At 42.5% G+C, this 14,101-nt stretch overlaps 1 protein-coding gene across 1 annotated transcript; it reads right to left on the bottom strand.

The window, feature by feature from the left end:
- Positions 1-624: 624 nt before the first annotated feature.
- Positions 625-9,065, bottom strand: cimip5 (ciliary microtubule inner protein 5). The gene is made up of 3 exons (XM_078400107.1): positions 8,824-9,065; positions 2,685-2,724; positions 625-2,047 (listed from the first exon to the last, which is right to left on the bottom strand). Exons 1-3 carry the CDS (start codon positions 9,063-9,065, stop codon positions 1,856-1,858), a joined length of 474 nt encoding a protein of 157 aa, XP_078256233.1. The 3' UTR covers positions 625-1,855.
- Positions 9,066-14,101: the final 5,036 nt, after the last annotated feature.

Below are 14,101 nucleotides of genomic sequence, written 5' to 3'. Positions count from 1 at the left end.
ATCGTATCTACAAGTGTCCATAATTTGGGCATCAATCTGAAGAAGTATCTCCGTCTGAAAAGTCATCTGTTCATTTCCGTCCATGGATGCTCCCTGGATTGCCGATCCATCAGCCGTGTGTTTTTTTTTGGTAACTCAGGGACAACCTGTCTGGGACTGCCAACAGCTGTTTTGTTCGCTCTTGTGGATACAATTTTTATATCTATGATGATACTGCTTTAAAATTAAGCACAGTCAGCTAAATAGATATTATCCCTCTAGTCTGCCATGGCATTCAGAATAGTTTGACAAAAGGCAGCGTGTCTGAAGATATTCTGACGCTGTTCGGCTACATCTGGCAACCCAGTGTTAGTTAATATAAGACGCAGAGAAGAGAGAGGATTCCAATCAGTGTAATCTGCAAAGATAATGCTGTTAGCCAATTAATTATGAAACATTGTTATTAGAAATATAAATTACCTTGCCAGAAACTGAATAAAAAGACAATTAAACAGAAAATGTAGCAATTCTGCATTTATTCACATTTATCTCACCACATCTATATTTAATGCAATTCATTCCTCATTTAGGGTAAAATGTAATAAAGCCTGAAATATCAACTGCTTGGCAAAGAGTAGTTCTAGGCTGATGTGCACAGCTGCATTTTCCATTTTTTGTAGGGACCTCTTCATCTTTCTCATTCACACGCGAAGTTGGCATAGAGTACACTTTCAGTCACAAGTCCTGTAACGGTAGATGAACAAAGCTCTTTGTGGCAGGAAAGTGTTGCTTAGAATGCAGGCATTGAGGTTAATCAGCCTCAGTGGCACAGAAGTTGCCTTGCAGCACCAGAGACTTGGGTTTGATCCTGACTGTGGGTGCTGTCTGTACATTCTCCCTGTGACTACATGGGTTTTCTCCAGGTGCTCCGGTTTCCTCCCACACTCCAAAGACGTACAGGTTTGTAGGTTAATTAGCTTTGGTAAAAATTGTAAATTGTCCCTAGTGTGTTGGATAATATTTGTGTATGGGGTGATCGCAGGTCAGTGTGGACTCGGTGGGCCTAATTCTGTGCTGTGTCTCTAAAGTCTAAAGCCCATTGTAGATTAATTGTGTCAATTGTGGAAACTTATTATTTATGTTATTTTGTTTATTCCTTAAACAAAATGTTGCTGGTTAGATCTGATCATTTTAATTTTGATCTGAAAATTTAGAGTGGTTGATTGCATGCCATTTTTTAAATTCTACTTCAAGAAATCAATTGAAACCTGAGAATTAGAAAACCTAATTAGCATTGAGGAGAATAAAGTTTGCCTGCTTGAAATTCAAGTTTCTTTATGGCTGTGGAGGGGAATTCTTAACACAATGAAGCTGGCGGTGAGTTGGGTAAGAGTGGGCGGCTGGACTGGAATGTACAATCAACAGGTTTCTCAGTGAGATTTCAATATTATTATGGCACATGTTCCAGATTTAATCTCATTCTTAAATTTCACTGTGGATAGCAGAGTTTTACAGACACCCTTCAGCTAAAAGGAGATGAGGACCCAGCAAGTATCTTTTAATTGCCTTTCTGCTGGATCTAGCTTACTTGCATTCCTCATTCAAACCCATGATGGAACTACACCCAGGTTACAACCTCTCGGTGACCTGACTTCCCTGTCTCCCTCTAGCTCTCACTTCCAATGTGCCTAAATCTCACTGATTCAACCCCCAACTTTTTCTGCTCCCCGAACACAACAGACCTTCCTACCTGGTGACTGGCCAGATGACTCATCAATCCATCAGACTCCTTTTCCAAGTCAATATTAATACTCAGCTGTCTACTAGGTTTGATTCAAGTATTTTCCTGACTTATGGAATTTAACTTTGCTTTCGTTTAATATTGGACAAGCTCATTGTCCAGTTTTTTCTTTCGGTTGTCTCTCTGAAGCTGATAATCCATCCTTATTAATGCTTGACCAAGACGAGTGTCCATCCTGCTGCCAAATGTCCGGTTTGCAGTGTTTGGAATATTGTTAGAGAACACAGGCACGTACTCTGGAAGAGGTTCATGTATTTTTAATGCACCCTGGAAAAAAAAAGGTTGAAATAAAATTCACTACATTTCTTACACATAATGGTAAAATAATAATACTTTACAACTGTTTTTTTGTGTGATCTGTTTGTTGGACCATATCCATCAGAGTTGATTCTGTATAGTGCAGAGCTTATACAGTAAGCCAAAGTATCGCTGCATTGGAACAGTTTTAAGTTCTTCCATGGACTGGTGAGTAAAGGGAGAGCCTGGTGAGCCTAGAATGGGTAGAATACTAGTCTAACTATTATGCTGAGACATCACAAGGAAGGTTCATTGGAGTTACTGTAAGATGAGAAGAGCTGTGAAAACGGAGTTTAAGAAGAATTAAAATGAGATAATTTCACCAATTACATGCTCCTCAATTTTCATAGTCATTCAACATGGAACAGTCCCCAACCATGCAGGTCACCACAGAGAGAGAAAGAGATCCTTCAGCCCACTGAGCCCACACTGACCACTAATCACCTGGTCACACTTGTTCTATGTTATCCCACTTAAGATTCCCAAGAATGGGAATACCTTATCAGCACAAATATAGTGCAATTGAAATTGCAACAGAAGCAAATTTATGGAAAATAATTTATAGCTTTCGTACTACAAATTGTCACAGATTAGTTGCAGTCCTTACCTTGGCATCGTAATCTTTAAGAAAATCCCACTTGCTTTCCCTAGTAAGACAAAGGGTAAAACATTATCGCAGATGGCAAAGACTTATTGTATATGCCATTAGCAAAACACATGTTACTTCGTTAAGATGTTAGCTTTCTTCGTAAAGAGAGAGGTAATGAGAAAAATCTGTATCAACGATATCCAAGCAAAAGAAGAGTAGGTTAAAATTAGAATCTATTTGCATAAAATACAATAGTTTGCAATAAAACCTAAAGATCACATTCTCTCAATCATAGGAACCCGTACAGCAACACAAGGAAGGAATCTTTTGGTAATTGGAGGCACACACCATGCAAATTCACAATGAATTATGAAGTTTAATGATATCATATAACAATACAAATAGTACATTCAGATGTTGTTACCAGAGTGAATTCGACCATTATGAAAACACTCTGCATTGCATAATGAAAAAAAGCTATGTATTAAGTTGATATTCATCATAGCATGGTGTAAAAAAAACAAAAGAAACACCTGTGTGGCAGTGTAAACCAACAAAAGCTGTGTTGACATTAGATCATGCAGATTTATGGCCTATAATTCCATTTGACAACTACTCAGTAATATATTTTGTGATACGAGGTGAGATTTTACAAGTTTACATTCAGGAGGTGATATCCACTCTGCCAGAAGACTTTATCAGGAATTTGGTCACACCCCTCAAATCTTTTTCATTAATTCATATACCCAATGCAAGTTCACCCAGGAGACATCCATGTGCCAGCATGAGGCTCCAGACAAACACCATTATTCCCACTAATCAACCCTGCAGAACATGCCTCTACATTGGGAGTACAAATAAAACTGTCACTGGTTTATACAGATAGATAGCCACATCAGTATGCAAACCAGACTTAATTGGGGTTAGAAAAATTCTATTTTAGAACTTTTAAGGGGCAATGTGAAAGCATTACCAAGATGTTTGCACTGCAAACATTTTTAAAAAACAGCTGAATGAGTTCTGGATTGTAAGTAGCATGATCAGAGGGCAGCTGGAATATTAGTAGGTTCGTCTTCTAGTCACTCTCGTGTCTTTGAGTGGTCTTAATTAGTTATCAAAAGAATTATTTCCTGGGTTTTTTCTCTACTATTTGCCAGGTGATTCATAGATAGCGACATAAAGGCAAAGAGGAATTACTGGCAAAACGATAGCCTGAAATGGGCTTGATCAACCAGTTGGTTTTATTTTTTATATCTTTCAAACAGTTCAAGTTATGTACTTTGGGTTAATGTTGCACAGATGGAGAATCTGTATGACAAAAAGTATAACATTAAACAGGAAAAATCTGAAGATTTGGTGCAAAAGCGCAGAGGAGTAGGAATCCAAGTTAAATTATTCAGAAAGATGACTTGAGCTTAGATTGTTTTCCATTCAATTTAGATGGTGAATAAGTGATTTAATGGAAACTTTCAAGACATTGGGTGGAAGTACAGAAATTATTTATTTTGGTTAGTGAGTCAAAGCATAGGAGAGGCAATCTAAATATTAGAGCTGGCCTTTCAGGAGTGAAATTTGGAAACAATCCAATTATTGAAAATTTGGAAACAATCCAATCCAACTATAAAAGTCTGAACTTGCTATCGCTAAAGACTAGTATTTGTTGAACTCATAATTTTGGCTCCAAGAATGTTATTTGGGGAAAGTTAGGTACATGGAATAAATCAGATCAGCCACAGTATCACAGCACAGAGTAACATTGTGGAGGGATTAAATGGTCCATTTCTCATCCTATGTTCTTCATTGTGCTTCATCATGGTGCACATCAACTCCAGCCTCCCAGACTGCCTTGATCCACTACAGCCAGTCTCTACAGCAGACAGCAATACCCTGGGCCTTCATGCACCTTTGTAACATCTAGATAACACCCACAGACTCCTATTTATTGACCATAGCTCAGCATTTAACACCATAATTCCAATCAAACTCATTTCCAAACTCTTGGAGTCAGTTTAGTTTAGAGATACAGCATGGAAACAGCCCTTTTGTCCCAGCGGGTCAATACCAACCATCGAACATCTTTTCTCACCAGTTCTACATTATCCCACTTTCTCATCCACTGTTTACACACTAGAGTCAATTTACAGAGGTCCTTTAACTTACAAACCCGCATGTCTTTTGGATTTGGGAGGAAACGAGCACTTGGAGGAAGCCAGAGGGGCAGCATCTCTAAACTAAACTCTTAACAACTTATACTGATGCACTGTAGAAAGTATACTGTTGGATTGCTTGGTTTGCCGAAGACCACAAAAGATTGCAAACAATTGTGGATGTAGTCCAGTCCTTTACACAGACCAGTCTCACCACCATCGACTCCATGTAAATTTCACACTGCCTTGGGAAGGCAGCCGACATAACCAAGGACCTTTTTCACCCATCATTCCCTTTTCTCTCTTCCAGCAGCCAGAAGATACAAAACTTGAAAGCACATACCACCAGATTCAGTCACAGCTACTTCCTCACTGTTATCAGAATATTGAATGGTTTTCCCATAAGCTAGAGTGTAGTCCCGATCTTCCAACCTACCTCATTGCGAACGTTGGACTTTCTTTTCGTAACTGTCATGCTACAATGCTGTAAATTTATTCTGCAGTCTGGTATTTTTCTCTTTGCACTGCCTGTTGTGCTTGTGTATAGCTTAATTGTACTCAAGTATAGTATGATTTGGTGTGACCGGATAGCACGCAAACAAAAGCTTTTCCCTGCATCTCAGTACACATGACAATAATAAACTAATACCAATGTATATAGTTCTATCAAACAGCCAGTACAATGCCCCAAATAATTGTGCTGAATTTCTCTTCTGAAAAGGAAATAAAGAGATTCAATGTAAAATTCCTCCCCTAGCAAAAATTATTTTAATGATAATTTTTAAAGGCTCAGTTTTCCCGAATGGGGTCTGCTACTCAAAATCATGGCTCCGTTTCCCCATTCTCCTGAACTCAGGATGCAGAAGGCCAACTTCACTGACTCAGATAGTCTTTAAGCTGAGTCATGAGCCCTCAGCCACAATTGGACCTCAAAAGATTTAAAGGGGGAATTGAACACAAAAGAATAAACCTCCCACAACCCCCTTTCTGAAAACCATTGACAAAAGGCAAACTCGTGCCAATAGACAATAGATGCAGGAGGAGGCCATTCGGCCCTTCGGTGATCATGGCTGATCATTCTCAATCAGTACCCCGTTCCTGCCTTCTCCCCATACCCCCTGACTCTGCTATCCTTAAGAGCTCTATCCAGCTCCCTCTTGAATGCATTCAGAGAATTGGCCTCCACTGCCTTTTGAGGCAGAGAATTCCACAGATTCACAACTCTCTGACTGAAAAAGTTTTTCCTCATCTCAGTTCTAAACCAGCCACAGTCCTTCAATGTTTCTGAATGTTATTGTGAATAGAAACATTTAAAAACTAATACAGCAAAGCAATTAAATCAGCTTTAAAAGTACATTAAAGACATACAAAATTAAAGGCATTCATAGAAACATAGTTGCAGGAATAGGCCATTCGGCCCTTCGAGCCATTCAATATGATCATGACTGATCATCCAAAATCAGTACCCCGTTCCTGCTTTTTTCCCATAATCCCTTGATTCCCTTAGCCCTAAGAGTTAAATCTAACTATCTCTTGAAAACATCTAGTGAATTGGCCTCCACTACCTTCTGTGGCAGAGAATTCCACAGATTCACAACTCTGGCGAGAAAAAGTTTTTCCTCATCTCAGTCCTAAATGGCCTACCTACCCCTTATTCTTAAACTGTGACTCCTGGTTGTGGACTCCCCCAACACCGGGAACATTTTTCCTGCATCTACCCTGTCCAATCCTCTAAGAATTTCAAAAACATAAAATACAACATACGGTATTCCTTATCCTTACAGCCCTGCAATCCCCATTGAAAACAATTGTTAAAGATTCAGTTTGGGACAATAGCACCACTGGCTTTTATTGCTCATCCCTAATTGTGTGAGAGAAAGTGGTGAGTCACCACCTTCTTGAATTGCTGCAGCCCTTCAGGTAAAGGGACTCCCACAGTGCTATGGGGAAGGAAGCAACAGGACACACACAGCAGCAATGACGGGCCAGTAATATATTTCCAAGGAGGATGATATCTGCTCCTTCAAGGGGATCGGAAATAATGGTGAATCCATGTCAATTTTCAAATTTGTTGCAGGTTTGGGAAGAGGCTGTTGAGTACCTCGCGTGGGTAATTGCAGTGCATTTTATAGCTGGTACCACTGCAGTCACGCCATACTGGTGACAGAAACGTTCAAAGCGGTGGCAGAGGTGCCAATGAAACAGGCTGCATCAACCAGGATATTGTCCATCTCCTTGAGAGTTGTTGCAACATTCATCCCAGCAAGTGGATAGAGGAGGGAAGACTTAAGGGTGTCAGACGTGAGCCACTCTCAACAGGATGCCCAATCTGCTTTGGCAACTACAGCGTGTAGCTAGGGCGGTTGGCTTTCCAGTCAGTGATGATTTCCCAACATTAATGGTAATCAATAATATATGAATACATTATAATACATCATAATATTAATGGTGTGGAACATGGGACCATATGGTATAATGGGCCCCCATAAATGCTCCACAAGAATTTTCCATGACACAAATATTTTCCATAGTCAGCAGGCTTGACACACAAGGTTGGGTTTCTGCACAGTTGCTGAACCTTTGGAAATCCAAACACTTACCAGCACTTTAGCTTAGGTTATAAAAGTACATTAAAGACATCTAATTTAAAAAATATATATTTAAATCATGTTATAAAATATAACATACGTTATTCTTACCATTAATACTTACAGCCCTCTAGTTCCCATTCAAAGTATTTTTTTAAAGATTCACTCTGGGATAACAGCACCGCTGGCAAGCCCAGCTTTTACTGCTCACCCCCTAATTGATTCAGAGATCCTGGTGAGTCACTACCTTCTTGAATTGCTGCAAGGCAAAATCCAGCCCAATAACTTATACAAAACTGGGAGATACAAAATAATGCAGATGCTGGAATCTGGAGTAAAGAAAAAACAGATTGCTGACGAAAGGAACTGTCGGGTTTTTGATCGAAACCCTGTATCAAGATTGAGAATACCAGGGGAGATGGTCTGGATAAAGAGGAAGTGGGCGAAAGAAGGGGCCCAATCTCGTTGTACAATGACAATAAAGATATATTGTATTGTATTGTATTGTTAGCCAGACCTAGGTGTTGTAATAGATGATGGTCTTGGCTAAAAGATTGTGGGTGAGAAGTGGATGGAATTAATAGGGGGAGGGAAACAGAACACCGTGTGGGGGTGAAGGGAAATAATTTGGAAGCTCCACGCCTTTCAGAGGTGAGAGGGAAGGAGGTGAATAAGGGTTATCTGATGTTGGAGCGCTCAGTGGTTTATACCATTAGATTTTAGTTCAGAGATACAACGTGGAAACAGTCCGACCCACCGAGTCCACACCGACCATCAATCACCCAAACTCAGGTTGGACCACTTTCGCGACACACACTAGAGGCAGTTTACAGAAGCCAATTAAGTTACAATCCTGCACGTCTTTGCAATGTAATCACAGGGAGAACGTGAAAGTGCCACACAGTGTACCCACAGTCAGGGTCGAACCCGCGCCTCTGCTCTGCTCTGCCAGTCTCCGGCGCTGCGAGGCAACAACTCGTCGACCCATGGCAGGGCAATGCGAGGTGTTGCACCAGTTTGCGTTTGCTCTCACCGTGCGTGGCAGAGGAGAGGGGACGGCAATGAATGAGAAAGGGGTTGAGTTGACATATAATCGGGACTCTCCTGCCTTTCGGCTCACTCAGACTCAGTGCACACTGATGTAGCGTCGCGACCATTCCTTTCCTTCCACAGACGCTGGTTCATGCAACGCCTTGCTCCTTTCCCCCCCTCCACAAAACTTACTTTCATAGAAACATAGACACATAGATGCAGGAGGAGGCCATTCGGCCCTTCGAGCCTGCACCGCCATTCAATATGATCATGGCTGATCATCCAGCTCAGTAACCTGTACCTGCCCTCTCTCCATACCCCCTGATCCCTTTAGCCACAAGGGCCACATCTAACTCACAACAAGAAAGTTGATGGGGGGAGGAGACTCACCACTGCCTGGCCCCTCGCCGCTCCGCCCGCACGAACTCCCTCCACACCTGGTCGCGTCTCACCAGGTCCTGCCCTCCGGGACCGTGCTGCCCGGCCTTGCCCGGGGCCGTGCGGACTCCACCCGCCGCCTTGCCATTGCCCTTGCCCTTGCCCTTGCCCGGCCCCGGGGGGACAAAGTCAGCGACCGTCGGCGCCTCCGCCAAGCGGTAACCGGCCGAAGTGGTCCTGTTAAAGTCAGCCATCCTGCTGGGCTGCAACCTCAGAGAGGCGGGGAGGCGGGCAGGTAGGCAGGTATGCAGGTAAGCAGGTAGGCAGATAGGCAGGTGGGCAGTTGGGCAGGTATGCAGGTATGCAGGTAAGCAGGTAGGCAGATAGGCAGGTGGGCAGATAGGCAGGTGGGCAGGTAGGCAGCGGTGGCCGTGATTTCACCGGGAATAGCAAACTCTCCCGACCATCGGCGGCGAGAACTCGCTGCATGGAGACAGATGCAGCTTGTTTACCGTCGCTATTGGAGACCTGCCTCCCGAGCGGGGCATGGCCATGGCCATGGCCACGGCCACCTGGCGCCCAGCTCCGGGAAGGCAGAGTGGACCACCCCAGGGACCTCCACCGGCACGGTAAACAGCAGCTTGCAATGAGTGAAACGTTAGGAAACACGCACCGTTGTTTGTTTGTTTGTTGGTTGGTTGGGAGGAGGTTGGGAAAGTGAGAGGAATTGACAACAAGTGAAGAATGTGGCCGGCGGAAAGTAAAGTTACTGTTTCACTCAAAGTTACAATTGCATGAGGCACACTTGGATTTAGTTCACAACAAGCCCACTGAAAACATGCGCAACAACTCCACAAAATTCGTCAGCATTTTCTTAACTTATTTGGTCAAACACGTCTTGAAAACAATGGCGATAATTATATTTATAACGCGGGGGATAATATATTTTCATTATTGGTGGACATTATAATATATCTACAATATTAGTCAGTGTATAAATTGCAAGTTAACGTTGCATTTCAATCTACTTAGTTGATAAAACTATCTAAGTATATTGTTTATTATTGTCACATGTCCTAAAGTTACCAGGAAAAGCTTTCTTTGTGTGCTGTCCAGTCAAATCACATCGTACGACAGGTGAGTACAATTAAGCCACACACAAGAACAACAGGCACTACTACAAGAACACACTAGATTAGTCGTCTAATAACAACAGAGAAATGTACAGCATTCAGAATTTGGTGTTTCAGCATTATAGTGTTATCGTTGCAAAGAAAGTGCAGATTAGAAAAAACAGTGTAGAGTCTGCAATGAGGTAGGTTGGAAGATCAGGACCACACTCTAACTTGTGGGACGACCATGCAGTCGTCTAACAACAGTTTTCAAGCCGTTGTATCTTCTGCCAGATGGGAGAGGGGAGAAGAAGGAATGATTGGTATGAAAATGGCCCTAGGTTATGTTGGTTGCTTTCCTGAGGATGCTGGTTTATGTGATGGATGGCTGCATTCACAACTCTGCAATTTTTAGTGGTCTCAGGCAGAACTGTTACCAAACCAAGTAGTGATGCATCCTAATGGGATGCTTTCTGTAGTGCATCTGTAAAAGTCATTGGAGACATGCTGAAGGTCCTTGGTGTCCTGAGGAAGTAGAGGCAGTGGTGTGCTTTCTGGAGTGGATGTTTAAAAGTAATTGGAGAAATCATAATGATAATCGTAATTTATTAGCCAAGTATGTTTTGCAACATATGAGGAATTTGATTTGTCATACAGTCATACCAGAAAAGCAACAAGACACACCACTATATAAAATTTGACATAAACATCCACCACAGCGTCTCCTCCACATTCCTCACTGTGATGGAAGGCAATAAAGTCTTATCTTCTTTCCTCCTTTTTCTCCCACGGTCGGGGGAGTCGAACCATCCGCAGTTGGGGCGATCGAAACTCCTGTTGCCCCCAGCTCCCGCGTCGGGGCAATCGAAGTTCCCGCGATTGGGGCGGTCGAGGTTGTGGCTTGGAGCTCCCGAAGTCGGTCCCTAACCAAGGGACTGCGAGCTCCATGATGTTAAAGTCCGCAGGCTCCCGTGGTTGGGCTCCTGAAGTCGTTCCCTGACAAAGAGATCGCAAGTTCCATAATGGCAAGTCTGTAGGCTCCCGCGGTTGGAGATGTCAAAGTATGTCCCCTGCAAGAGGCTGCCAGCTCCACGATGTTAGACCGCAGTGCGGATGGAGATACAACATGGAAAAAGTTGCTTCTCCGTCGAGGAAAGAGAAAAAAAGTTTCCCCCACCACCCCCCACATAATACAAATCTAAAAGTATACTAAAACATACATCTTACAACAAACAAAAAACAACAAGGAAAGAAAAAGATGACAGGCCATTGGCGAGGCAGCCATCGTCGGCACCACCTGGTGGTCACTGCTGAACTTCCTTAGTCTCCTGAGGCATAGGTGTGCTTTCTTGGCCATGGCTTGTTAGTCCTGGACAAATTATTGGTGATATTTTCACCTAGGAACATGAAGCTCTTGACCATCTCCACTTTGGCACCATTGATGCTGAAGGGTGTGTATAATCCACCTCGCTTCCTAAGGTCAATAACCAGCTCCTTTGTCCTGCTGACATTTAGGTCCAAGAGTCATGCTCTGAAAGCCATTCACAGCCCTGGTGCTTTCATGAGGCTGCTTTGAAAGAAAAAGAAAATGTACTTTGTACAGAGATATCTATCTCTCTACTTCTGAGAATCTGATAAACTTTAACCAACCGGCAAGAACATTCTGATATATGGCATCTTGTAAATGAAAATCATTCCCTCATTTCCAAAGGTACATTAACTCAATAAGTAGTGTCTCTTGTTTACGAGATCAGTTTCATGGAGGTGCCACTCCATAAAACTGAAAGATTGTTAAGAACACATGACCTCCTAGAGTAAGATCCCATCATAATTATTCACGCATCTGCATCATTCACTGTTATTGTCAATGTTAAATAATAGTGACCCAGGAGTGTCTAAAAAAGCAAGCTGGTTCTGATGACCTTGATTGTATTCTGCCGCCTGTTTCCATAATGCAGCAGTTACTCAAAGTGGGCTCTTGACATGGAATGGCTGCGTAGAGCACCAATGGCTATCCTATTCTTAATTGAAAAATCCCATTAAATGTTCCAGCGACATGCTCAATGATCACACAAGGATCAGACTTTACAGTCGTGGACCATAAAGATGCAAATTGCATTCATATGTAAATTAATTCATCCCGTGTGTTCTGCGATCACACCTGCATAATTATTCCAATGAAACAAGACTAAGGAGCCAAAGAATAAAAATCATTAGCAATGTTAATGATGCACATTAATCATACAAGAGAAATATTCAAGGACCGCACAAGAATGTAATCTTCCATTGAGGCAGCGCATGGCCATAAAGGTGCAAATTGCATTCAGGTGCAAATTACATTCAGGTGCAAATTGCATTGATCTTGTGTTCTGCAGTCACACCTGCATAATTATTCCAATGCAGTCTCCTGTTTAATTAAGACTAAGGAATTGAAGAATAAAAATTGTTAACAATATGCTATGTCAATTGAATTAAAATGCCTTCATCAGTTTTTGATGGGGTGAGAGACAATGGTTAGAATGAGTGTAGTGGGATAGTCATTGTTAATGTATATAGAGACAAAAGGCACCACAGGTGCTGAAATCTGGACAAAAAAACTGCTGGTGGAATTCAGAAGGATAAAGAGCATCTGCGGAGGCCAAGAGATTGTCAGCGTTTCGGATCGAGACCTTGCATCAGGATTTATTATCATGGTACACATTTGAGATGTATATTGGAGGGATGAGAGTTAGTGGCAGAATCAGCTTGCATGAAAGTGTGTGTGAGAGAGAGAATGTCAGATACACACACAATTGTGGTTGTTAAAGAAGGAAGAGAGTGAAAGGATTTCTCACTGAGAGACGGAGAAATAAAATGGTGTGTGAGTTTCAAATATTGAACCTTTCCTCTTCCTGGTTTGAGGATTCCTGACCTTACAAACATTGATAACCCTGTCTGATCTGCATAACCTCCTCGCATGTAACGTTCCTCCGGTGGTTTATGTTTTCAACCAACGTCAATAGATTCCTCATTGAAAACCAGGCCATTTAAGATAAAGTATCACTCACTGCTAGCTTGACGTATGCTGGTCATGTTGTTTACATTAACCTTTGAGGGGTGGCTGCAGTTACTGCTGTTACTACAGACGTTATTGGTGTTGACAGTAAATACGATATTCAGCACATTATTAAAATGGCATGCAATGGAATTGAAGTAGTATGAGGGAGCATGATAATTCTGTTTTAAAAACTTCATCAGGGAATATTGCAATCTTTATAGAACCTGTGAAAGCAGCAATCTTTATTCCCCAAATCACCATCACTCTCATATGTTTTAGTGTACCAGGACAGTGCCTGGAAAAACAGAGAGGTTGAAAATGTTTGAGAGATTCAGTGCTCAGCTGGAGTACAAGAGGAAAGTTCAGACGTTCCTGTTGCATTGGGTGCAAATCCCCAATTGGAAAAAAAGATGCAGAAGCAGAAAATTGTGCAATGTTGCTGACCTTGTGGAGAGTTCAGTGTTTCAGTGGAGGCCCCGATGACCCAGTGGGAGATAATATCAATTCCCAGCGGACCGTGGCCTGGAAGGGGGAGCCGGCCCCTGCTTGTCCCCTGAAGACCAGAGATCGGGAGGATGGAGCCTGCAACAAGGACAGATGTGACGGGTGAGGAGCAAGGAAGGAAACCAATAGGAGAGGGACCCGGGTCCGGCCCAACCCTGTGCTCAAGGTCAGCTGTGGGAGGCGCCCCTGGGGAACAAAGGTGGACGGGCAAGGAGAGGACATCGGTTCACTGGCCGATCCGCACGACCAAGGGAAGGCGACGGCTGGAGGACCACAACTGCCTGGGGCATGCCTGGAATGGACAATGCTCATAACTAGAGTGAGGACTGGACTTTGAAAATGACACCAAAATATGGCATCTCTTGCATGCGGCATCAATAAACTATTTCTGTACAAGTTGCTAATCGGAGATACGTTTACGTTTGGCAATACTCTACTGGACTGTAAAAAAATAATTTCACTGTGTATCTCACATGAGGCGATAATAGCACCATTGCACCACTGAAAGATTGCTGCTTTCACAAGTCCTATAAAGATTGAGGTTTGTTGAAGATGGTGTAAAAAGCGACTCAGCCTGTGTGCCTATCTTCCACTGAGAAAATCCAAAGTGTTAACACTTACTCCTATAATTGCCACA

Source organism: Rhinoraja longicauda, chromosome 5, assembly GCF_053455715.1.
Source record: "Rhinoraja longicauda isolate Sanriku21f chromosome 5, sRhiLon1.1, whole genome shotgun sequence".
NCBI classification, from domain to species: domain Eukaryota; kingdom Metazoa; phylum Chordata; class Chondrichthyes; order Rajiformes; family Arhynchobatidae; genus Rhinoraja; species Rhinoraja longicauda.
The sequence above is the reverse complement of the archived record's forward strand: the minus strand, read 5'-3'. Positions and strand labels throughout refer to the sequence as shown.